At 37.2% G+C, this 21,576-nt stretch overlaps 2 protein-coding genes across 3 annotated transcripts in view; one reads left to right on the forward strand and one right to left on the reverse strand.

Moving 5' to 3' along the window:
- Positions 1-5,583, forward strand: part of PPP4R4 (protein phosphatase 4 regulatory subunit 4) — a 61,143-nt gene extending 55,560 nt beyond the window's left edge. For both annotated transcript variants that reach the window (XM_066188721.1, XM_066188720.1), the window contains 2 exons: positions 694-829; positions 5,466-5,583. In XM_066188721.1, the coding sequence (XP_066044818.1) occupies positions 694-829; positions 5,466-5,490 (161 nt within the window). In that variant the 3' untranslated portion in view covers positions 5,491-5,583. The remainder of the gene's footprint in view (positions 1-693; positions 830-5,465) is intronic.
- Positions 5,584-8,818: 3,235 nt separating this feature from the next.
- Positions 8,819-17,049, reverse strand: SERPINA10 (serpin family A member 10). Its single transcript, XM_066188722.1, has 5 exons — positions 16,985-17,049; positions 13,939-14,684; positions 12,704-12,977; positions 11,885-12,032; positions 8,819-9,093 (listed from the first exon to the last, which is right to left on the reverse strand). The coding sequence occupies exons 2-5, from the start codon at positions 14,642-14,644 to the stop codon at positions 8,902-8,904; spliced, it is 1,320 nt and encodes a 439-aa protein (XP_066044819.1). The 5' UTR covers positions 14,645-14,684; positions 16,985-17,049; the 3' UTR covers positions 8,819-8,901.
- Between the last annotated feature and the right edge of the window lie 4,527 nt (positions 17,050-21,576).

Below are 21,576 nucleotides of genomic sequence, written 5' to 3' on the forward strand. Positions count from 1 at the left end.
ATAAGGGCCTGATTAGACAGGCAACACTCTGTCATTCTCCTAAAGAAAGCAGAATAATAGATATCCAATACATTTGGAGATTTAAGTTCTAGTCTAGTAAGTGTGTTTTTCAAATTCTTTTTTTTTTCTACACATTTGTTTTAATTTATGTTTAAAAATAGTAAAAATAAAATAGTTTGTCATGTCCTGGTTGAAATTCCAGGTATCATTAAAAGGTTTGGTTTTGAGGGGAATGAATATTATGTAAAACTTCTACTGAATTAAGAGAGAGAAACTACTGTTTGCAGTTCTGTCCATTAAATTTTAAAGAGTTTGGATGATTAAAGATAAGATTGAGATGAATGGCTTCCTAGAGAAACCTGTCTTCCCATTCACCAATAAGCACTAGGCAATTAAATTACAATAAATAGCTAAATTTTAAGCAGCTAAAGATGGGCCCAAGAAATCATACTCTTCATATACATTAAATGTATTAATATTTTCTTTGAAAATGTGTATTCCAGTTATTGAATAAGACTTTTTCATAAAAGTACTTGAAGAAATGTTAAGTAGAAACCATTCCATTAAAATTTTGGATTAGTGCCACAGGAAATGTGCCACTACTGCCACAGGAAAAACAGCTCATTCTGTTTTACTTTCTGTGTGCTCTTTTCAACCAAAATTCTTTGTCTGAGCTGCACCTCTGTTTTTCAGATGATTCATTCCGGACTCATTCTGCTGGGAATAGTGGGAATGCTGCCTTCCCTTCTAGTTGTTCTCGCAACTTATTCAACTCAGCTGACCAAAAGAACAATGGAAATAAGGAGAGTCAGTCCCGAAAGATGAGCATGTAAGCTGTTGACAAGATGTTAAACTGAGCCTAGGAGTAACATTTTCAAAGGGAACTCAAAAGACCCATGTAAAATTAGGCTTGTATTTATTATACTTCACACAGATCTTGAAATACTAAAATAGCAGGGTAGAAATGTGATGTATGCAATTATGAGTGTTTCTAAGATGGCATTACCTTCTAATTAGTCTTTCACATTGTTTCTCCTGCATATATTTGCATATTCAGCTGGTACATAATTGAGAGGGTGGAATGGGACAAAGTGAAGATTAGTACCTTTGATATGTAATAACTACAGTCACAGTGATTTAGCTGCCTGTAGTTGGAGAAGTAGAAGTATTTTTAGACTACTTAGTTTTTCATTTTCCCTCTTTTTGTGGACTTATATATGTTTATGTATCATTATATAACAATTCTGTGATGAATCTTGAGACTTATGATGAACTGGTACTGGTACTTGTTAGTAATGCTGCTTTCTTTGCCTTACTGTAGCCATTTAAAAAACCCAAAAATTCATTGCCAGGCATCTCCCTCAGGCTGCTTTCCTTTAAACATCAGCCTATGCTGTTCAGCATTTTGCAAGAGCAAAATTAAAGATGTATTTTTTGCTCCTGTGCTAAAATTGCAAATCATAGAAAATCACTGTGGCATATACTCACCCAAATCTCTCTAGACTCTAGCAGCAAATCCCCTGCAGATTCCTTTTACACTATAACTAAATTACTGTCATTGGACTAGCTGTAATTTTGTGGGCTCAAACTGAGACTTTTCTTTGCTAGCAGTGATTTGCATTCTTAGCCAAGGCAGAATGGAAAAAGGGAAGGGGCCAGCCACAGCAGGAAAGGGAGTGTGGGGAGGTAGACTTCAGTGTCACAGAAACTGCAACTGGAAGGTAAGATAGGAAAGAGAAAACATACCAGTTTGCCAGCTATAAAGAGATAACAGTAGTGATGGTCTGTTAAATGTCTGTATGAACATATTTTTCCACTTCTGTATTTTCAGTTTCCTTTAAAAAGCAAACCAAAACATCTCCCTACCTTTACTCAGGATTTTAAGTTAATAAAATTACTGAATTGTAAAATAAAGCACTCAAAAGCTGAAGAAAAAAGGAATTTCTCAGGACAGTATTCATATAGTTCCTTGTGTACCTGATTTTTTTTCTGCTGGAATTCTACGATCTTCACTACACAATATAAATTGTTTTCTAGAATGAACTCAAGCTTGCATAGTTTTTAAAACTTCTTTTATTTTGTAGAGAAGGTTGGAAGGTACACTGTGAATGCAGATGGTCTGATTGTTTGAGTTAGTGGTTTCACAGGAATAGTACTTTAAGGTGCCAAATCACTTTGCCCTCTGTCCCTCTTTCCCAGGGAAGTCTAATGGCTTCTCTTGGTACTACCCACAGTTCTTCAGACTTTTTATAGGTGATCATTAGGGGGTCATTTATTTCAAAGTGCACCATTTCAAAGTCAGCAGTTAGATTAGTAGACATGCTGACATTTTCAGCTATCTGTAAAGTAAATGGGGCATTTATCTTGAGAACATAAAATGTCATGGAGTGCTACATAGTTTCAAAAATTAGGTGTGCTCAAAACCTTATTTTCTTTCACCCTAATCACTGTATGCCTCTTTTCCTTGCTTTAAAACCAGAAAATTAGTTCAAATGTTGTAAATATTTTTAGCAATCTGTAGAAATTCCAATTACTTGCTGTCCCACAAGGATTTGGGGAAAATTATTGAATTAATATTCACAAAGCAGTGTGGGGCAAAGGTTAGATAGACATATATTTTATATCACATAAAATGTTTCCAAATTTCAAGGGTTTTTCTGTCTTTCATTTAAAATAAAATGGATATCTTTTGTTTAAATACAGAGGGACGGGAAAAGGCTCACACAGAGCAGTTTGCACTTTTGTCTTCAGGCAGGAGAGTGGAATGTAAGAAACACAGCTTCAAGTCTCTATGTACCATTCCCAAACGAATACCTTAAGAACAGAGTATTTGAAAGTAGGTATCTGATCAAACACAATGGTCTGGGTGCTTTGTCTGGTTCAGAAAGTCCCTGAACTGCATTGGGTCAGGAGCTAAAGAGAATATACCAGGGGAAGAAGAAACATTTTTGGGGAAAGAAGAGGAAGTTAGTATGTCCTACATTTAGTTCAGAGTAAGAGTTTTAGTGTTCTGTGTTCTTATGGGAAAAGACATCTCTCAAGGTGGTCTAACGTCTGCTGTGCTGTAGATTCAACTTCTCTTTTGTAAACTGACCCAATACTTATAAGAAAATGAAGCAGCTCTATAATGAGATATTAAGAGATACAGATACAGGAATGTTTGGTGGTAAATGCATTCAATCACATATATGTTTAGCTGTACTTTTTATCTTTCTTCTACTTGGGAAGTCAGGCCTGGTGCTAAATATATGCACACTTAAATTTTAAAAAAACAAACAACGAAACAACAAAAATATCAGTTTCAAGGAAGCATTATTTTCTAAGTTGAATGACAGAAAAAATTGATATCCATATAAATAAGCAACTGACAGAAATCACTCTGAGAGAAGAATTTGACAATTGTACAGTGCAAAGTACAATTGAATAGATGCTCATCAATGAGCATCACCTTTGGTGGAGTGACTGAGGCAGAAAACTCGCTAAGGTGAGAAGATAATAATTGGGTATTTTTTTAGACTGTATCATCATGCAGATTTATGTATGTGCTGGTTAAAATTTGCACTGACCATCTCAGTTCTGGCAAGACGTAACTTTTAGTTTGTTGGCTCTGCAGCTTGAATAAGATAACTTCTAATATGTTTCTTTCTCTAAGTAAATATGTGGAAGTCTTTTCTTACCACACTCATGCATTCAAGCATTAAGTTTGAACTAATTCATAAGGGTGTGCCAATTAACGTTTTATCTCTTTTTGAAAGTAACGTAGGTGCAAGAAAAGAAAATAATAAATTGTGATCCAGTGCTCACAAGCAGGTGTCAGGGAAGTATTGTTTTAGTGTAGGTGTCAGTTGCTAGGTCTTAAGTAATATTTAGGCCATAGAAAATGCCAGAATTATGCTAAAGCAGCCCCTGTAACTTCATGGGGGAATCACAAAAGAGATGCTTTCAGTACCTCATGGAGTATGAAAGAATCAGAAGGAGCGCTGGTTGAGTATTTTGTCCCACAAGAGATCTTACTTAATATGCAGAGCACATAAGTTTTTCTGACTTCCTGTTGAAGAGTTGCCAGTTAGATCATGAATCATCCTAGTGCAGACATTGACATAAATCATGAACACTGTGTTCTGTCAAGCAGTCCAATCTTGTATCATTATGCTATGTAGCTTTATTATATTTTTTGAATGTTTTCAGCTTTATGAGATAAAGCTTTATGAGAATAAGATGTTTTGCTTGAGTTTATATTGCTGTAATATGACTGCAAATATTCAACATGCAATTGTTTAAAACTATTTAGAATCTTTTTAGATTCATCAATGAATAAATTCACTTCATAGATAGTGTTTAAGTATTTTGCATCTTGCCTATAGACATACAAATATTGGCTGATTTTATTTCAATTTGAATCAAAACTTTCTTCAAGGAAAGGTTTTCCATCTTGTAAAAAGAGCGAGTGGATTTATTGTTGCATAAAAATTAACTTTCAATAATAAATTAGAATTTTCTAATAACAAATCAGAAAGTTAATTTTTATGCAATAATAAATCTAAATAAATACCAGTATTTTATAAGATGTTCACAACTGACCTATAGGACATCCAGTTTGGTTCGTGACGATGATGTACCTGTTAAATGTTTCAGATAAGTATCTTAAAATAATGTCTTTCATTCAGTCATATAATTGCTTAGAAAGTGAAGCACAGTATGAAATAGTTCTGCCACTGATCTGCTACACTTAGAGTTGGTTACTTACAGCTTTCAGTCATGTTTTCATCATGACATTTAAGATGCTGGAAGTTCCGAGTTCCAGTGGGACTGGCATGTGTTTTGCATCCCATTTCTATGATAAGGCTAGTAGGTATCCTCATACGGATATATTATCATATAATGTATGCAGTTAAACAGAACAATATGTTATGTTATTTGTAAATGATACTGTAAAACATTGATGCAAATTAGTATTTCCAAGAGTTCTAAAAGTTACGCCTCATTCTATGAAATATTTCTAACTGATACAAATAGTTGTTAATCGACACAACTACAACTCTTTGAAACTGAAAAACAATACATCTAAAGATTAAAAAATTAAGGTATGAAAAATCCAGAAATTGCCCAAATGACCTTTGGTTAACAGAACACCTAGAAATCACAGTGTAATGTGCCAGAGTTTTGGCACTTTTTGTAGCTGTGACTAGACTGCTTGCACCACCTTAACCAGCTCACTCAGACAGATCTCTACAAGACCTTCTGTAGACAACTTAAAGGAGAACTTCACCCTTTTTTGAGAAGAATCCCCTCAGAATATGTCAATTTGGCTTTTTCAGTGGGTGCAATAGAACAGTGTGTAATTTTTAAAGTACAGCAGCTAAGAGTTACGTTAAAAATGTTGTGCACAATGGCAGTTTAATATGTTATGTAATTTAATAATATAGTAACAACATGTTATGTGTGTTTCTTCTTTTGCATGAAAGAAAAAACAGAAAATCAAATTCCTAGATCATCTGACAGAAAAATGAGGGAACCAGAGACTGGAGGAAGCAACGTTCTGATGGGACAAGGTGGGAGCAGCAGATGGGACTCTCTAATGCGTGCACTGAATAAAATGCATCCTGCAATGTTAAAAATTTAAAATAAATCTTCTAAATAAAATTCCAAGCTGTAAAATATGTTCTGATAAACACTGTAATGGTTTCAGAATTCTAACATCGTAGTGAAATGGTATGAAATATAACTTCAGCTATGTGCTCTTAACTGCTGCAGCTAAGGAGAAGATTTTGTTTTCTTCAGTTATGCCTTTGTAGTTTGAAGTCTTGGATTTAGAATGCACATACCCATTATTTAATTGGCTTATTTACAATGTTAGCAACTCTTAGCTCCCATATTTTAAGCAAGAAATAGAAGGAATTGTTACGAATATGAAAAAGTAATCCCACATTTTAAAGAATCTGAAAACCTAGTTTAAGACCAAAGTCCAGAACCGTTGATCAGTCTATAAAAAACCATAGACTTTTGAAGCATTGTGCTGTGAATTTGGAATTAATGTTTTTACAAGTACTAAGTTCATAAAAATTCTGTGTAAGTTTCAAAGCTATCTAAAAGCAAATGTCTCCACATGATGTAAAAAAAAAGTTTTATTTCATAAGTTTTGTTGTATAAATAATTGTTTTAATTTTAGTATTTCAAATTGTATTTTCACTTTAATAATTCATAATAATGAATCTGGTTTTTAGTCAGCTGCTATTGCAAGCTGTCATGGTTCAGTGATGTCATCTGCATTTGTTTGTATTAATGCTATCAAAATTTACGTGGAAAAACATGCAATCATATTTTGAAAAGTTCTATTTATGCCAATACTTGAGAGAGAGATTATGAAGCTATTGTCAGCTTCTCTTTCAAAATGGAGGCAGCATAAATATATTGATATCAGAAATATATGGTTTTTAAAATTTACTGGTGTATGATAAAGATAATCTGATCTGTGTATGCATATGTATGTGTGGTTACTTTTTATAATGTAAAAACATGAATGATGATTTACTCAAAATAAAACCTAGGACAATGCTGTACATGCATGTTCTTGAAAAAAAAATTCTCAGGGCATCTTTTATAATTAAAATAAATAAAAACACTTACCTATGGAGGGTATTTATTTAACATAGTAATAATGCTGGATGTATGCTGTCTGTGTGAAGTACAAAGAGTTTCTTTAGATTAAGCACTGTCTGAATTCTTAAACTTCCTACATCACAGTTGGATTTAGCTGTATTCTCTGTCTTAAATCACAGGCATTGTTTGGGTTCTCTGGAAATACTTAATTTTTTAGTCGGTTCTGCAGCCTGGCATAGGATCTTGTAAATCACAAATTTCTTTAAAAAATTCTTCAAGTTTTATGATGTTTAACATTCAGTATTGATATAGGTGTACAGATGAACCAGGCTCCTCCTGGGTTCTGCTTTTGTTCATTAATGTAAACAGATACTCCCAGTTCCCCAGGCACAGCTGACTCAAGTGCCAGCTACAGCTGCTCACCTGTGGGCCACAGGAGACTGCTCAGTTTGTTCTTAGGGACCAAACTCAGATCATCAGTAGCCAGCTGTACAACAGGACTCAAAACCATGTTTGCCCTTTTGATGCCTTTACTAGAGCAATGCAGAACAACCAGTCAGTTCAAAAATTTGAAGCCCGTTATCCCCTTAATAAGCATATAATGAGTTCTGTAAACAGTCTGTCCTTTGTTCCTCTACTCAATAACCCAAAATTCCTTCAATGTAATCTTTAAATGCTCTGTTTAGACATATTTTGGACTGGACATTTTCTTTGTGCAATACCGCTGGTGTTTTGTGCGTGTTTTCATCAGTCCTTTGAACTGCAGACCTCCATCCAACCAGTCTTTTTAGGGACAACTTACTTCAGGGTTAGTTCTGTTAAACAGCACCAATGGAATAACAGCTGAAGGTCAGCTGTGCAGTGGAATTTGTCGGTTTTCATATAGACCAGTGGCAGGAAGGAGGGATTCTCTTTCTGAGTACATTTGTAATGCAGTCCAGAGTTAGGTTAGATGCACCCTCATAGTCTTGTCAGATAGCAGAGCCTGCCTCCTAAGTCCTTTTGTGAAAGGTTTACATCAGTGTCTGGGCTGCTGTGGGCAGACACCAAATGGTAAATGAGGTGATTTTTGGAGTTTTACCAGCTTTATCCTATAATGTATTTATGTATCTCCTCCAGCAGAGGTATGTATGGATGTTTACTGATAGAGACCTGTGAAGTTCTTTGCCAAATGATTTTGAAAAGTCTTCTGCTCCTTTTTGGGCAATTATTTTGTGAAGACTGTATGAGCAAGCAGAATAACACTGAGATCTGTAAGTGCATAAACCTGGAAGCAGCTTTTTGCATTGTTTCGTACTTTATACACAGGACTCTGCTAATTAAAATCTATTAAATGTTAAGATCTGGTCATTCTGTCAGAAGCACTGCTCTACTTGAATAAAGGAAATTGTGTTTAGGTCATGGAAGTATTTTTCTGAAACGTCTTGGCAACGCCTTTTGGATTTTAGGATCAACTCTGTAAGTAAATTTATTCCACTTTAATGGAGGTATGATTTTTCCTACCGAAGTCTGCCTTAGTTCAGTTTTAGGGTCCGGTTACATAGTTCACCCTGGTATCTAGATGATATTACAGGTAGAAATTCTGGATTTAGGAGAGAGCAAGATTTGTGCTATGAAATAGTACAGCCCAGATTTTCCAAAATCAGAATACCTAAGTTATTTTTCAGAACTATTTTGTTTTTAATTCAAAGAATGTTTTTAAGGCACATCATGTACTCTGAGAAAATGAGGTGATTTGATAGTCTGCATAAATGTTTTGAAAGAGGTCACACTGACAATGTAGACTTCATGATAGACTTATTTTCTACAATAATAAAATAAAGATCTCTAGACAAAGATCATAAATTCTCTTTTAGGGCTTGATACTGCTTGTGTTTTTATAACCAGCAAAATTCTGCTAACATTGAGGTCACTGAGTTCTTCAGTCACTGCAAGAGAAGATAACATTGAGCAGTCTGCAGTGTGTGGGAATGAGCTTCCTGGATATTTTGGCATGTGAATGTCTGGTGCTTTTTATTCAGATTTATCACTAAAATATTAATTTTTGAAATTTCACTTCTGTGGTTGTTGGGTTTTCTGTTACCAAAGGTAGATTATATAAGTCACGTTTTTGTTGCTTTGAGCCTTAATGAAGTTAGCTTGTTAGGTGGCATTAATAAAATATTGCTAGGATGACCTAGTGCTAGCTGGAGACACAAAACATGTTTTCACATTTCATATTTCCATGTCTTTTTTATTGTAAAATAAATTAACCAAAATAAAGCCTCTTACATACCAAAGAGTAGAAACTATTACCTCTATTCACATTTCTGTTGGATCAACCACCCTGCCGATGAACAATAATGTTTTAAAAGTTTCTTCAAAAATCATGAAAAGGAATGGTCGGTCCACTTTGATGACAGGAGGCACTGTGAATGCAGTTATTTCTGACCCACTTGCTGCTGCAGCTTCAGTTCCTTCTTCATCCACTTCAATAACTGCCTTTTGGACAACCTGAAGTGCAAGGTAGAAATAAATGTGTGACAGAAGAACATACTAACACGAAGACTATTTTTCCAGGTGAAGGCATTCAGTTGAAGTAGGCTTCTGTTAAGGATTAAAATGAGCAGTTCAGTGCAATCTACCTGTGATAGGCTGGTAGATCCTTGTGCTGTCTGCTTCAGCAGCAGAGGAGTCAGCACAGCCACGATGCCCACAGTGCTCACAGTGTGGATGCTAGTTCAGGAGTCATTGCACTTTTCCACATTTCTGAGCACAGACCTCACTTAGAGATTGGGGGTTTTGCACAAAGCAAGCATTGCATTTGGGTAGAGTGCTCCTCTTTGACACCTAACTGTGCAAAGGAGCTTCTCAGTTGTAGGAAGTATGTTTTCACCAGTCACAAACACTGACTGGCTGGATATGTCATTCACAGCTGATTTTGGGAGAGCTTAGGGAAATGCACTAATCTTTGCTTTTTCTCCTATATATTTCAAATTTGTACATTTGGTAGCACAGACTAAATATATAGAGCAATGAAATACAGTCCTACACCGGTTTGAAGATTTTCCTTTCCCACTGAAATTGCAGTCTGACAGAATATTTTTCATTTTTTCATCTTTTCCATTTTGTACTTTCAGCCTGCTTATACCTCTGAATGCTTCTGCTGTGTTGGTGAACTGCCTGGTCATCTAGTAGATTTCCAGCTCCTAAACTCCTAATTCTAGGAAATACTTATGTGAAAACAGTTGAAGGACTTCACCAGTGTTGAGCTTTCTGCTACATATCCTTAAAAAATATACTTCTCTTCACAATTCACAGGGACAGGATGCTCCTCTGACACTTTGTAGCTGATGCACATATTGCTTCTAATATCAGTTAGCAGCTCCTGTTGAAGTGTGATTTTTTTATTACACAATAGAGTTAACTGCTGAGAATCAGCATGAAAGTTACATGATCAAGAGGAAGGGAGAAAAATGCTGCAGATTGCCATTATATTTCCCAACAGTGAAATAGTTCATACCAAACTGAAAATCACTGCAATTTTATCCATTAAATATTTATTCTTTGGATGTTATATCTTCTTAGAAAGGTTTTGTTAAGCGATTGCAATTTTGAAAACCTGTACGTCAAGCATGAGAGTTTTTTAAACTTGTATTGAAGTGTTAATTATACCACCCTGTTAACTGGCTAATCACAAAGGCTTCTACAAGGATTTGGTGTAGGGAGACTTGTAAGAGCAGCACCAGAAGGATTCTTTCCCACAGAGTACAAATATCCAAAGGTAGGGTGCAAAGAAGGTGGAGCCAGGCTCATCAGTAGTGCCCAGTGACAGGACTAGAGGAGCGGGCACCAACTGAAACACAGAAGGTTCCCTCTGAAGATCAGGGAAGGCTTTTTCATGTGAGGGTGACTGAGCACTGGCACATGTTGCCCAGAGATACTGTGGATTCTTCCTCTTTGGAGATATTCAAAAACTGTCTGGACATGGACCTCAGCAACTTGCTCTAAGTGACCCTTCTTGAGCAGAGCAGTTGGACCAGGTGACCTCCAGAGGTCTCTTCCAACCTTAACCATTCTGTGATTCCGGGAAGCCTCTCCTGGAGTTCCTGTCCTGGACTGTCAGCACCATACAACCCTCCACAGCCACAGGCATGCTACAATTTCTTTACATAAGTTTATAAAGCTATGCTTTTAAATCCTGTGCCAGATTAATTTTATTTGGATCTTGTTTATAAATTCGTCTTGTTTCAGAATTTTTTTTACTTTTACTGAAATGTATGAATTTTTATTTAGAATTAATTGGTTTTTATCTTGTTCCCACACACTCCATTCTTGTAGGCACAAGTATCTCTGTGTATTGTGTCTTTCATCTCCTTTCTTTGACCATGCCTTTTAATTTCCTATTATCAGCAAATTGTCTTTTTTATAGACTAGCTGTTTCTTTTTCATAAGACATCTCTGGTCACATAGGCCTACTCCTTCTTGATATTGATGTGATTGACAAGTCCTCTGTCTTCCATTCTCTTTTGCTTCTCATTCTGCCTCTGTTTTTTATCAGTCTCCTGAAATACATCTATGCTTTCCCTTAAACAGTGGTAAAAAATATCTCTTCCTGCTCTTCTTTTTCCATGGGGCTGTGTTCCTGTCTTCTTGCCCGTTCACTGCCCTTCCCTTTACCTGTTTAAATGTTCTTTAAAAGTTTCAGCATACAAAGTGGAACATCTGCATGGGTTGGAGTCCAACTATATTGTGCCAATCCTTTGCTGTGAGATTCTATTTTTTCTCTTCCATGTTATGCAGAAGGAAAAGCAGGAGTGCTTTGAATTTTCTTCCTCACTGTTACCTTTTTGAGATTTTATTATTTAAACTTTCTAAGGTTCTTTTTTTTTTTTTTTTGAGTATACCTGTCTCTGAACTGTGTATGAGGAGTTCTTTCCTTGAATTTGCTTCCTTGCCCTGGCTTTTGCCATTTGACTGTCATTTACAATGTCTTTCTTGTTCACAGTTTCTGTGAAATTGTGCTCATTCCCTGCCAGCCATATTCTTCTTGTGGCAGAACTTTTCTCCTGTGATGGGTTAGCTTTGGGAGGTGTTGAGCCCCTATGAGATGTCACTGCCCCTTACCTCTACACACCTCTGACTTGAAGTGGGATCTGTCCTGATTAAGATGTGTAGATTGCATATACCTGGCAGATGATAGCATTAATACTTTGCTATTAGTGTCCCTATAAATTTGTATGACGGTCTTGGCTTGGCCATTTATATACTATTATAATCCAAACAGCAAATTTAGTAGGCTTACCTGTGAAACTGCTACATATTCGTGATCTGTCAGATGACTAAGATCTGCTGAATGTGTGAAGAGCTTTTTAATCCCAAGACCTTGAAGCAGTTTCTTCATTTTGTATTTTTGCTCTAGTTTAAACTTTGGAAATGAAATATCCACTTTTCTGTTAAAAAAAAAAAATTCAATGCAAACATTAGGTCACTTGACTGCTGAAACGCACACTACTCGGGAATTAAGCTTTACACAGAAAAAGAAGGGACAAAAACTGAAGAGTGTCTGCTGGAATTTAGGTTGGCAGAAAATAATTTCTAACCTGTTGACTGCCAGTGATGCTAGAAATAATTTCCTCCTCTGAATAAATACTTCCACCAGCAGTTACAGTGTCCTGATACAAGGGTGAAACACTAATTTATTGACTGGTGAACAGAATTGTCATTTCTGGAACTACATTTCACAGGAATCATTTGGGTTTACATTTTTATATTCAAATTTATCAATTCCTCTGGGTTTCCCCTGGTAAGAAATGTTTAATAAATGTCTAGAATTATTGTGGATTTTGCTCGGCAGTACTAAATTTAAGGAGAGAGACAACCTAAGGAGGAATATAGAAAGACTCATGCCCTCACAGAGACATTTTTTACTGAGAAGAGCTTAAGTTTTGTCCCCTTGGAGTCAAAACTTTCAAACTCTGTCAAGACTCTCTAGATACCTCTTGCCACAGAGATGCTACCATGGGAAAAGGCTTAGGAAGACCAGCTAAACTTTGCTGTGCTTTGTTGCTTTGCTGCAGTAGACATCAAAGACGTTAGGGCCCCATGGTTATCAAAGCAATACCTGGTTTTCATGTTTCCAAGCCAGGATTCCACAAGCTCTGTAGTCAAATGGTCTTCAATTGAAATGTAGTCTCCCTCTTTTTCTGGAATAACAATCAGCATGTGGGCATTCCCTTTGTAAGGAATCTTTATCACAGTGCATCTTAAATTCTCATCAAAAGTTGAATTAATTTTATCTGACTTGAACATCATGGGTACCTGTACACTTCTGTATTTGTTTATGTGGAAAGTCTCCATTTCTGTGAATTTGGAATTAAATGGATAGACCCACTTGCCTGAGGAAAGAAAGAAATTAAATAATTATGTGTGTTTAGATTTGTTCAGAAAAATGTTCTAAAAAGTTTTAAAAAATATAGGATATTTTCTGTATCTAGTTGAAGTGGCTGTCAATTATGTCTGGGATAAGTGGATGACAATTTCAGTATATTTAATGTTTCTTGTATATAATTTTTTTTTACAGCAAAAAACCAAAGTAATCCACAAAATAAACTGCTTCATTTGCACAGAAAAAAGGGAAATATTTTTCTAAGGTTGGTCAGTTACCACTCAAGTTCAGAATTTATGTTCTCTTTGTTTTATAAATGCCTAGTGAGCATATGGCCTTTCCTAACATGTAACCTTCTCTGAAATTCTTTACCAACTGTTCAGTATCCTGTATTTAATTTAATTATCCAATATTGTGGATGGGGATTCACTGACCTCTCCATGGAATGGTTTCTGCCCATCACTGGTATTTTTTTCCCTCCCCCTGTAAGATAATATAATGGGGTACTTGAGTTCCTTTGGGGCAGATGATTCTTGATGGAAATAGACAAAATAATTTTTGTTTCAATGATTTTGTGTACTATGTTAAATCAGTCCATGATTTTATGCCCAGTATCCAGCATTTAAGACTGTTGTGATTAAGACTCTTTCATTTTAATGGGTGAATGAAAATAAAACATTCTGTCCTGTCATATATGGGTATAATTTGGAGATGGACTGATATAGTTTGATACAGGGCTTTTTGTTCTCTTTGAGACTCTATTGTATGGAAGACAGCATAGAAGAATTGTGGTTCCCTATCATGAAAAATAATTTTCTATGAAATAAACTTAATAGAAAAAAGTAAACTTAGATAGATTCATAGAGAAAACAGGACATCTAAATTAATTTAAACTCCCCCTAATGTAGCTTAAGTCAGAGTCTTGATTCTTCTAATAAATAATTATTCTGCAAAATAAAAACAACAATTACCTTTAAAGACAATATAGTCCACAAGCACCAGTTTATTATGGCGGTCCAGCTCTTCAAAAAGCCCTGGGACTTTTCCTTTGGTTGTTTTGTTAATGTTTTGATTGATAAAAAGTTTTGCCTGTGTTAAGTTTTCAAAGTCCACTTTCAGGAATTCCATATCAAAGTACTGCTTAGATAAATTCAGGAAGGACTCCTTGAGTCTGAAGTCCTTTTGAATAAAAGAAAAAATACCTTGCACGAGGAGAAATTCTTCATTCATTGTGATGTTACCTTTCAGTTGTTTAAACAAAGCTGGTAAATGTTGGTGATCCACTCTGTCCTTCACAGCATGGAGGTTTAGACCTTTTACAATTTGTCTATATGTTTCTCCTTCGGCTGCCATCATATAGACACTCATGAGAGCTGACACAGAAAGGGGAGAGATGATTACATTATTATCATGTGTCATTGCAATTTTTCTGTAGAGGTTAAATCCAAAATTTGCAGTCTTTTCAGTGAAGTTGTGAAGAGTGAAATCTTCAAGACCTTGGTCTTCAAAAGGCTTAGAGATATTTTTGTGATGATACCACTCTTTGGAAATACTGATGTTGCTTCTTTTGAAGAAATTACTCTCTTTTTCCTCCTTTGGAGATTTAGGTTTGATATCAGCCTTGGTGAATTCAAAACATATTTCAATTAAGAGAAGTATGGAGATTCCTGTTTTCATGTTGACATCCAATAATGAGCTCTTTAGAGGTTTTTTTCCTCTAGAAAAAAAGAAAGGCAACAAAATGACTTTTTAGTTTGTTCTTCCATTCACAATGCAAAAGGTCATATTTTCTTTCTGCATCTTCAGGGTATATGCTCTAAACCTGGCCAACAAAATGTTCAGAGAAGACTAGGAAGATCTTACTGGACACCTCAGACAAATCTTAGCATCAAAAATTGTGTAAATTTGCAAATGAAATGCACTTTGCAAGCATAAAGTGCAAATATGATTATCATCCATCTTTCCATTAAAGCAATTTATGAATTCTCTCCCATACAGCAGTGTTGAATTGCACCTTACAGAAAAATTTTGAATGGCCACAATCTTTGGAGATGTATTTTCCCATTAGTAAATTAAACAGGATGTTCAAGACCACCAAACCTCCACAGATTCCTTTTGTATAGCAGTGGACAAAGGGATAAATGAGATTAAAAGATGGATTATATGGCCCATCATTAAAGTAGTAAGAGATTCAACAGTCTAGAATCACATGACGATTGTTAACTACTCCTTTTTAGTTAAGGATCTGTAACAGCAAATTAACGGTCATTGTATAATTTGTGATTTGGCATATGGGAAAGCTGGTTGTATCCAATTTATTCAGAGTTCAGCTGAATTTCACAGTTGGCTGATTCAGGCTGTGGGAGTTAGTCCTGAAAAGGTATGTTGATGTGAGTACTGAGGCATTTGGGTGCCAAGTCACGAGGTGCTTTTGGCAGTCAGGTGCTGCGTTATTTTCTTTTGAAATAATAGGTCACGTTCTGTACTTGCTGCAACACAGATGGGCTGTCATGACTTAATCGGGAGGCAGTGAATTCGATGAATGTTATGCCTGCTCTTGAGTGCATGGCAGACAGAGAACAGAGCAAAATATGCACCAAATATGTTGTGAATGTTTTTTTCTTTATTTTTCTTTCCCATTAACCCTTTCTTTATTTTTAATGAGATTCCCAGTGTCTGGATTTTCAGCACTGGAGTAGGGAAGGGGATTACTTGACTTCAGCTCCTGCCTTGCTTGTCAAGTGGTGCATGTGACTTCTGGAGTGCTGGGATACTCCCTGTCCACTGGCAGGCTGAAGCAGTGCAGTTCAGAGCTATTGCAGTAACTGCTGAGCATTTTGCCTCTGTAGTGACCCACTTCTGTGGGAAGTAACACAAGCACAGAGGTTCTTTTCCTGCTGCAATGCTGCACCTGACCTGGCAGAGAAGAAGGTTCTTTCCTCTGGGAATCATCCCTTTGAAGAAGCATCCTTGGACACTGCAGAGTCAGCTCTAGCCAAGAGGCAGCGATTGTAAAATTTTGCTTTTGATCATGTTCAAACACAGGGAAAGGATTTTCTGCAGCAGCAGTCCCTCCCTCTAGAAGAGCGTCAGGCCTAACTGCTCACCAGGCATTGCAGAGTGTAAGCTCTTCCTCATCTTTTCTAGGCAGGGTGCAATTCCTGCACAACATCTGGCAGTGTTGCATTTGGCAGACGTCACTGTTGCATCTGTCTCTCTCTGAGAGGTCTGGGACAGTACTTGGCTCAAGAGGTCACCAGCTTCCCTAGGAGACGTGAACGGACTGACTGGGCAAAGTGCTGAGCTGCCTTCCAGAGGGCTCTGCCTTCCCAACACAAATAGGTTTTGGATGGAAAGGGCAGGACAAATGCAGAAGCTCTTATTTACAGGTTTATCCCAAGCTCTTCAACACTCAAAAAAAGATTCCTGAATCCTCAGGCAAACACATAGACAACTGCTGCTGATTTGGCTGTAATGAACAGGGGAATATGAACCTTGCAGTTCCACTAAATAATCACTGCAAATCTGAGGTTGCAAACATTTAAAGTTAACATTATAGCAGCTGTATCATTCATCTTTATTAGTTAGAAATAGAGCATGTCCTCTAGAACTAGGAAAAACAGTTCTGGGAACAATAAAGTAGAATTTATGTACATTATAGACTTGTACTTTTAGACCTGAGTGAAGCTTATTGCTAATTTTAGGCAACTCCCTTTATCTGTAGAGCAGACAGTTCATTAGTAAATGTGTGTTAGAGCAAAGTGAACATTATTTCCATTTTAAGAAATATTTACTTTTAGTAATATCAATATCAAAGAAAGAAGCTTCTTGTGCAAATGCCTTTTTCTTCTGAAGGCATTAGAGCAAGAGAAAAATCGATTAGAAGTTGATTAAGGTCTACAACCATTTAAAACATCATGTCTAGAGAATCATTGATAACTATATAAAATTGCATTATATATATATATAAAATATGATAATCTTTCCTTTAAATGCTTCATATAAATCTTATCTTACCTATTAGGTAGCTCTTCTGTTACTTTTCTCAATCAGTTATGTTTAAAAGTGAGATGAAGATGTCTGTCCCATTTAGAAGTTTTTGAACAAATATTTGCACTTCCAAAGACTGATAATCTGGTTTTGTCTGTTATAAATTAACTGCTTTATAAACACTGAATTTGTGTTTCCTATAAATGGCATAATAAGGGAGGGTTATATTCCAGTAAATATGTTCTGTCTTTCACGAGAAACAAGAAAACAAATTCTCTGCATTTAGCCCTTCAGCCCCCTATTGGGATGTGGCCCCCCCGCATCCAATAGCCCATGAGAATTATTTTTCGGGCAGGCTCTGGGCTACTCAGTGGTGGAAGATATGTCCAAACCTGCTTAATTATCCTCTTACATAAAAGAATCTGTCAATATTCACCAAGCCACAAGGGAGGGAGGGAGTGAGAAGGTACAGAACATTTGTAGGGGTGTCACCAGCTCCCTTGCCCTGCAATTTGGCCATGCTTTGAGAGGAGAGGCCAGGGCTCCACTCCCTCTTTGAAGAGCATGCCAGGTATTTGGTGACGTATCAGTCTGCCAACATCAACTGCCTGATAACCACTGAGGGATGTTTCTCCCACAAAATACAAAGTGGGCCAAGCTGATATTCCTGCAAAAGTTACACAGAGCTGTAGGAGGCATTAATACATTTTTTGAATTTTCAGTTGGTCTTGCTTGAACAGATTTGAAGGTTGACTTTGGGTCTTGAGCCTTATTAGTTGGGCAAGGCACATTCTTTAAGACAGATAGATCATTCAACAATTCCTGTAGCATGGGATGGTCTAAACTCTTCACTATTTTGATCGTTAGCCTAATTCCAGATGAAACATAAACATGGAATTCCCTATCTTCTCCTCATGCTCCTAAATTATTTTAAAAAACACTCCCAAATGAAGTAGAGCACTTAATTTTGATTTGGATTGTAAAAGAAAAAGAATTTCGCTTTAAAATGTGAGATAAGGGTACTAGTCTCTAATTCTCCACTGAACTGAAAAAAATAAGTATCATATGCAGTCTAAGTGGATGTGTTGGACATTTTAGAAAGCCCCAAAATAACTAGGGCATCCAGGACTCAATTTTAAAATGTTGCTGATGAGCATTGCTTCTATAAGAGTGTTTGCTTACAAAATGCAAGATTTGATTTGGAAGGGCTTAAGAACTGAATGTAGCCCCTCCATTGTCTAACGAGATTTGTACCCTTGTTTCAAGGACACCATACTGGAGGGCAGTTGTGGGTTTTAAGCTCTTAAGAAGTTCAACAGAGGGGTCACAGGTTCTAGCTCCTTAAATTCTTGTTGGTGTAAATTAATTAAAAATATTCTTGCTTTTAGAAGCAATCTCAATCATAACAGGCCCCCAGGGTAGGCATTGTATTAAAGAATATGGGAAAATAAGATGGGGTTATGAACTGAAGGCCCTGCTCTAACATCAGGCAGTCTAGTCCCCAAACATGAAAAGCTCCACTGTGGATGCCCCAGTGACTTCAGAACTTCTGTTCTCTGTCCTTGTGACTGTACTTCTCCCCCCCCCCCCCCCCAACTTCCTAGTCTAAATGTATTTGTGGTTAATTCAGTTGGATTTGAAATTCAAATGTCTTCTCATCGCATGGAAGAAATTTGCATCTGATATGGTTGAACAAAGCTGCATTACTGTGGTTTGTCTTTGAATCTGTGTGTCTTCTGGAAACTCTGGTACTGTGGTTGTGGCCCAAAAGAAAATACAAGGAAAACCTGATGGGCACAGAGCCCAGCTTTTGTGCTCAGCAAAATCAGCAATTATTTGCAATGACAGTAGCAAACAAGCCTCTTCCTCCTCGCACCAGGACACTGACACATGTGGTAACTGCTGGAAGCTGAGATAAGACACTCAATATTGTTCCTTAATATTCAAAAGATTAAGATTGTTTGTAGAAGGTACTGAAAAGAGGGGTTTGAAGAAATCTTAAAGTTTTTGAATCTCTAGGACAGATCTTTGCTGGACTACAAAGCCCATATCAATCCTGTTTTACCCAGAGGAAAAAGGAGGCTGTTATGAGATATATTGGCCATGTACAGAGAATTGTATTCCTCTCTAGTTACTCACAAAGCCCTTGCTAGTTTTTTATGCCAGGTAACACCTTGCTGAGTGTATCCACCATACACTATTGGGAGTAACATATTCCTCCCACCAACTCCTATTTATATTGTCAGTTGCCCTTTGGATTCAACAGAGCTTTCTGAGCAGTTAAACTCCACACAACATATGGGTAACACTCTGTCAAACTATACATGATCACAGAATGATTTACTGGGAGAGGATTGCCAGTGTGTGCCTCTGGCAGAATTGCACTTTTCCACATTTAGGACAAAACCACCTCTGAAACCAGAACAAGTACGACCAATACAAGTGCATTGCTGCCCAGTCGTATCTCTGCTGGGAGCTTGTGCCTGTGCTGAGGCTGGGCAGCAGTTGAGCTAAAGACTGTCTGTTCTCTAATAGACAACTGTTTTTGGGTGCATATGCAACTCTGAAAAACTTGGCAGTGATGATGTAGTCCAGGTTCTCACCAATCTGTTTGAAAAAGCGCTGTGACTCTTGAGTACCTGGAGGTAGGTACTGCAGAGCCAGATTGCTTGTTCCAAATAGAGAGTTTCTGTTGTAAGAATTCTTCCTTTTGCAGTTCTTTTGGGGCTGGCAACACCTCTCATCCAGTGGCTGCTTTTCCTCTTACCTAATTTCCTCAGTCAGTTTTAGGAAACCTTCTGTGACCATGAAGAAACCAGTCATCCTAATATTCCGGGTTTGGGGGCTTAGGTTCCCTGTGCTGGCTATGATTCCTCCCAGTTATGATCTCCTTGGAGCAGCAATAGTGCTTGTCTAAGTAATGCCTCTGATCCACATGCCATGACCCATTTTAGCAGTTTGTAAGTTGACCACAGCTGAGATTCAAAGTGGGCTATGAGATAAGGTAGGCATGATTGCATTACTGAGAGCAGGTTTCAGGAAGAAGACAGGTGGTCTAATTAATTGTATCTGTACCAGCTTCCCAGTGAGAGATTTTTTGGAACTGAGTTTCTTGCCTTGCTTAAACAAATACATTTCACTCAAGGCCCTGCAAATTTCTGTCCCCAGCTAGTGGCTACTCACTTGGTTTCTCAAGGGCAGACACAGGGTATTTACAACTGTCTTGAAGGATCTAGGTGAAATCAGTCAGAAATACTGACCATACTGGAGACCAACAAAGTAAAAAGTGTCAGACCAGGAAAATATTTAGGCAAAATGTGATCTAACCTCTTCCACATTTCTTAGACTAAACAAAATGCCAGGAATAATGCAGGGAATGATTTGCAAGGGGTCTGTAGTTCTTCTGAAGCCTCACTGTGAAATTACTCATAACACATAAACTAACATGGTCCAACAGTCATAAAACAGCTCTTCATACAGTCTGCTGAACATGCTTAGTTTGTCAACGAGCTGATTCATCAAGGTGACTGCTGCTTCTCCCACTCCAAGAACACACAGCATAATTGAAATCATCAGGATGCAGCTGTGGCTCCAGAACTACACTGTTTATAAGCTTGACCCCTTCTGTACAACTGTGCCACTGTTCATGTGACAGGATTCCTGCAGTGAAAGCCTCTTTGGAAGGTAACTATTCCTGCATGTCACCTGCAGTGGGATGGGTGTACTACTGTATGAGGAGGACAAAGCTGTAAAGCTGTAGTAGCTCATCAGTAGGGCTGAAGTATCTCCACTGTGATTTCAACTTCGCAGTCAAGTGCTAAGTGTCCTTGAACACACACATGAAAGTAGAATTGTCTGTTAATAACACATCTTACTGTGGAATCTTTTATAGGAAATGCAAAAATGATGAAACACTGTAACAATGTGTCCAGAGAAGTACTATCAGTTTTCAGTAAGAGGTAAAACAATCATCAAAATTGCATCATGTATGAGGCAAGTAGCACAGACCCTGGTTTTTATCCAGGAGATGGAGTAAATCATCCTTTAAAGTTCTTAGCCTCGTTTCCTGTGATTTTATGACTTGAAGAAATGAAAAACGTTAATTCACACTTATTTATTTATCCTCCATTTTTACCTACAAATATTGAAGAGCTCTAGAAGGGGCTGGCTGGTGCTTGCCGAGTCCCCATGGAGCCAGCAGGTGTCATCACAACTTTTAGTTCTCAGATGGGAAGAAGGATAATTTTGTGTGTTTGGACAGCTGCCCTTCTCTGTGCCTTACTAAATCCGTGTCATGAGACAGGACTTCAGCAGGCAGGAGACAAACTTTAAAAAGTGGCATTGGTAGATATTTCTGTTCTCCAGAGAAGGGCATCTCAAAGTTTCTCCAGTAGATATGAAAGGCAAGTGCATTTCTATTTTAAATTCCTGGGAAAATTTCAACTTGAAAGGCGGGAATTACAAAGTATGTAAGAGATTGGTATGTCTTAGGGGAAAAAACCTTTTTGTTGCACCTTCAGAATGGCTGAAAATTTTACAATCAGTAACTTCTGATGACCTGAACTTGAAACATGATCTATTTGCCCATTATTTCTGATCCAAATTCCGTATTTACATGC

Source organism: Chamaea fasciata, unplaced genomic scaffold (genome assembly GCF_029207755.1).
Source record: "Chamaea fasciata isolate MVZ Bird 193981 ecotype frontalis unplaced genomic scaffold, bChaFas1.0.hap1 SCAF_7, whole genome shotgun sequence".
NCBI lineage: Eukaryota > Metazoa > Chordata > Aves > Passeriformes > Sylviidae > Chamaea > Chamaea fasciata.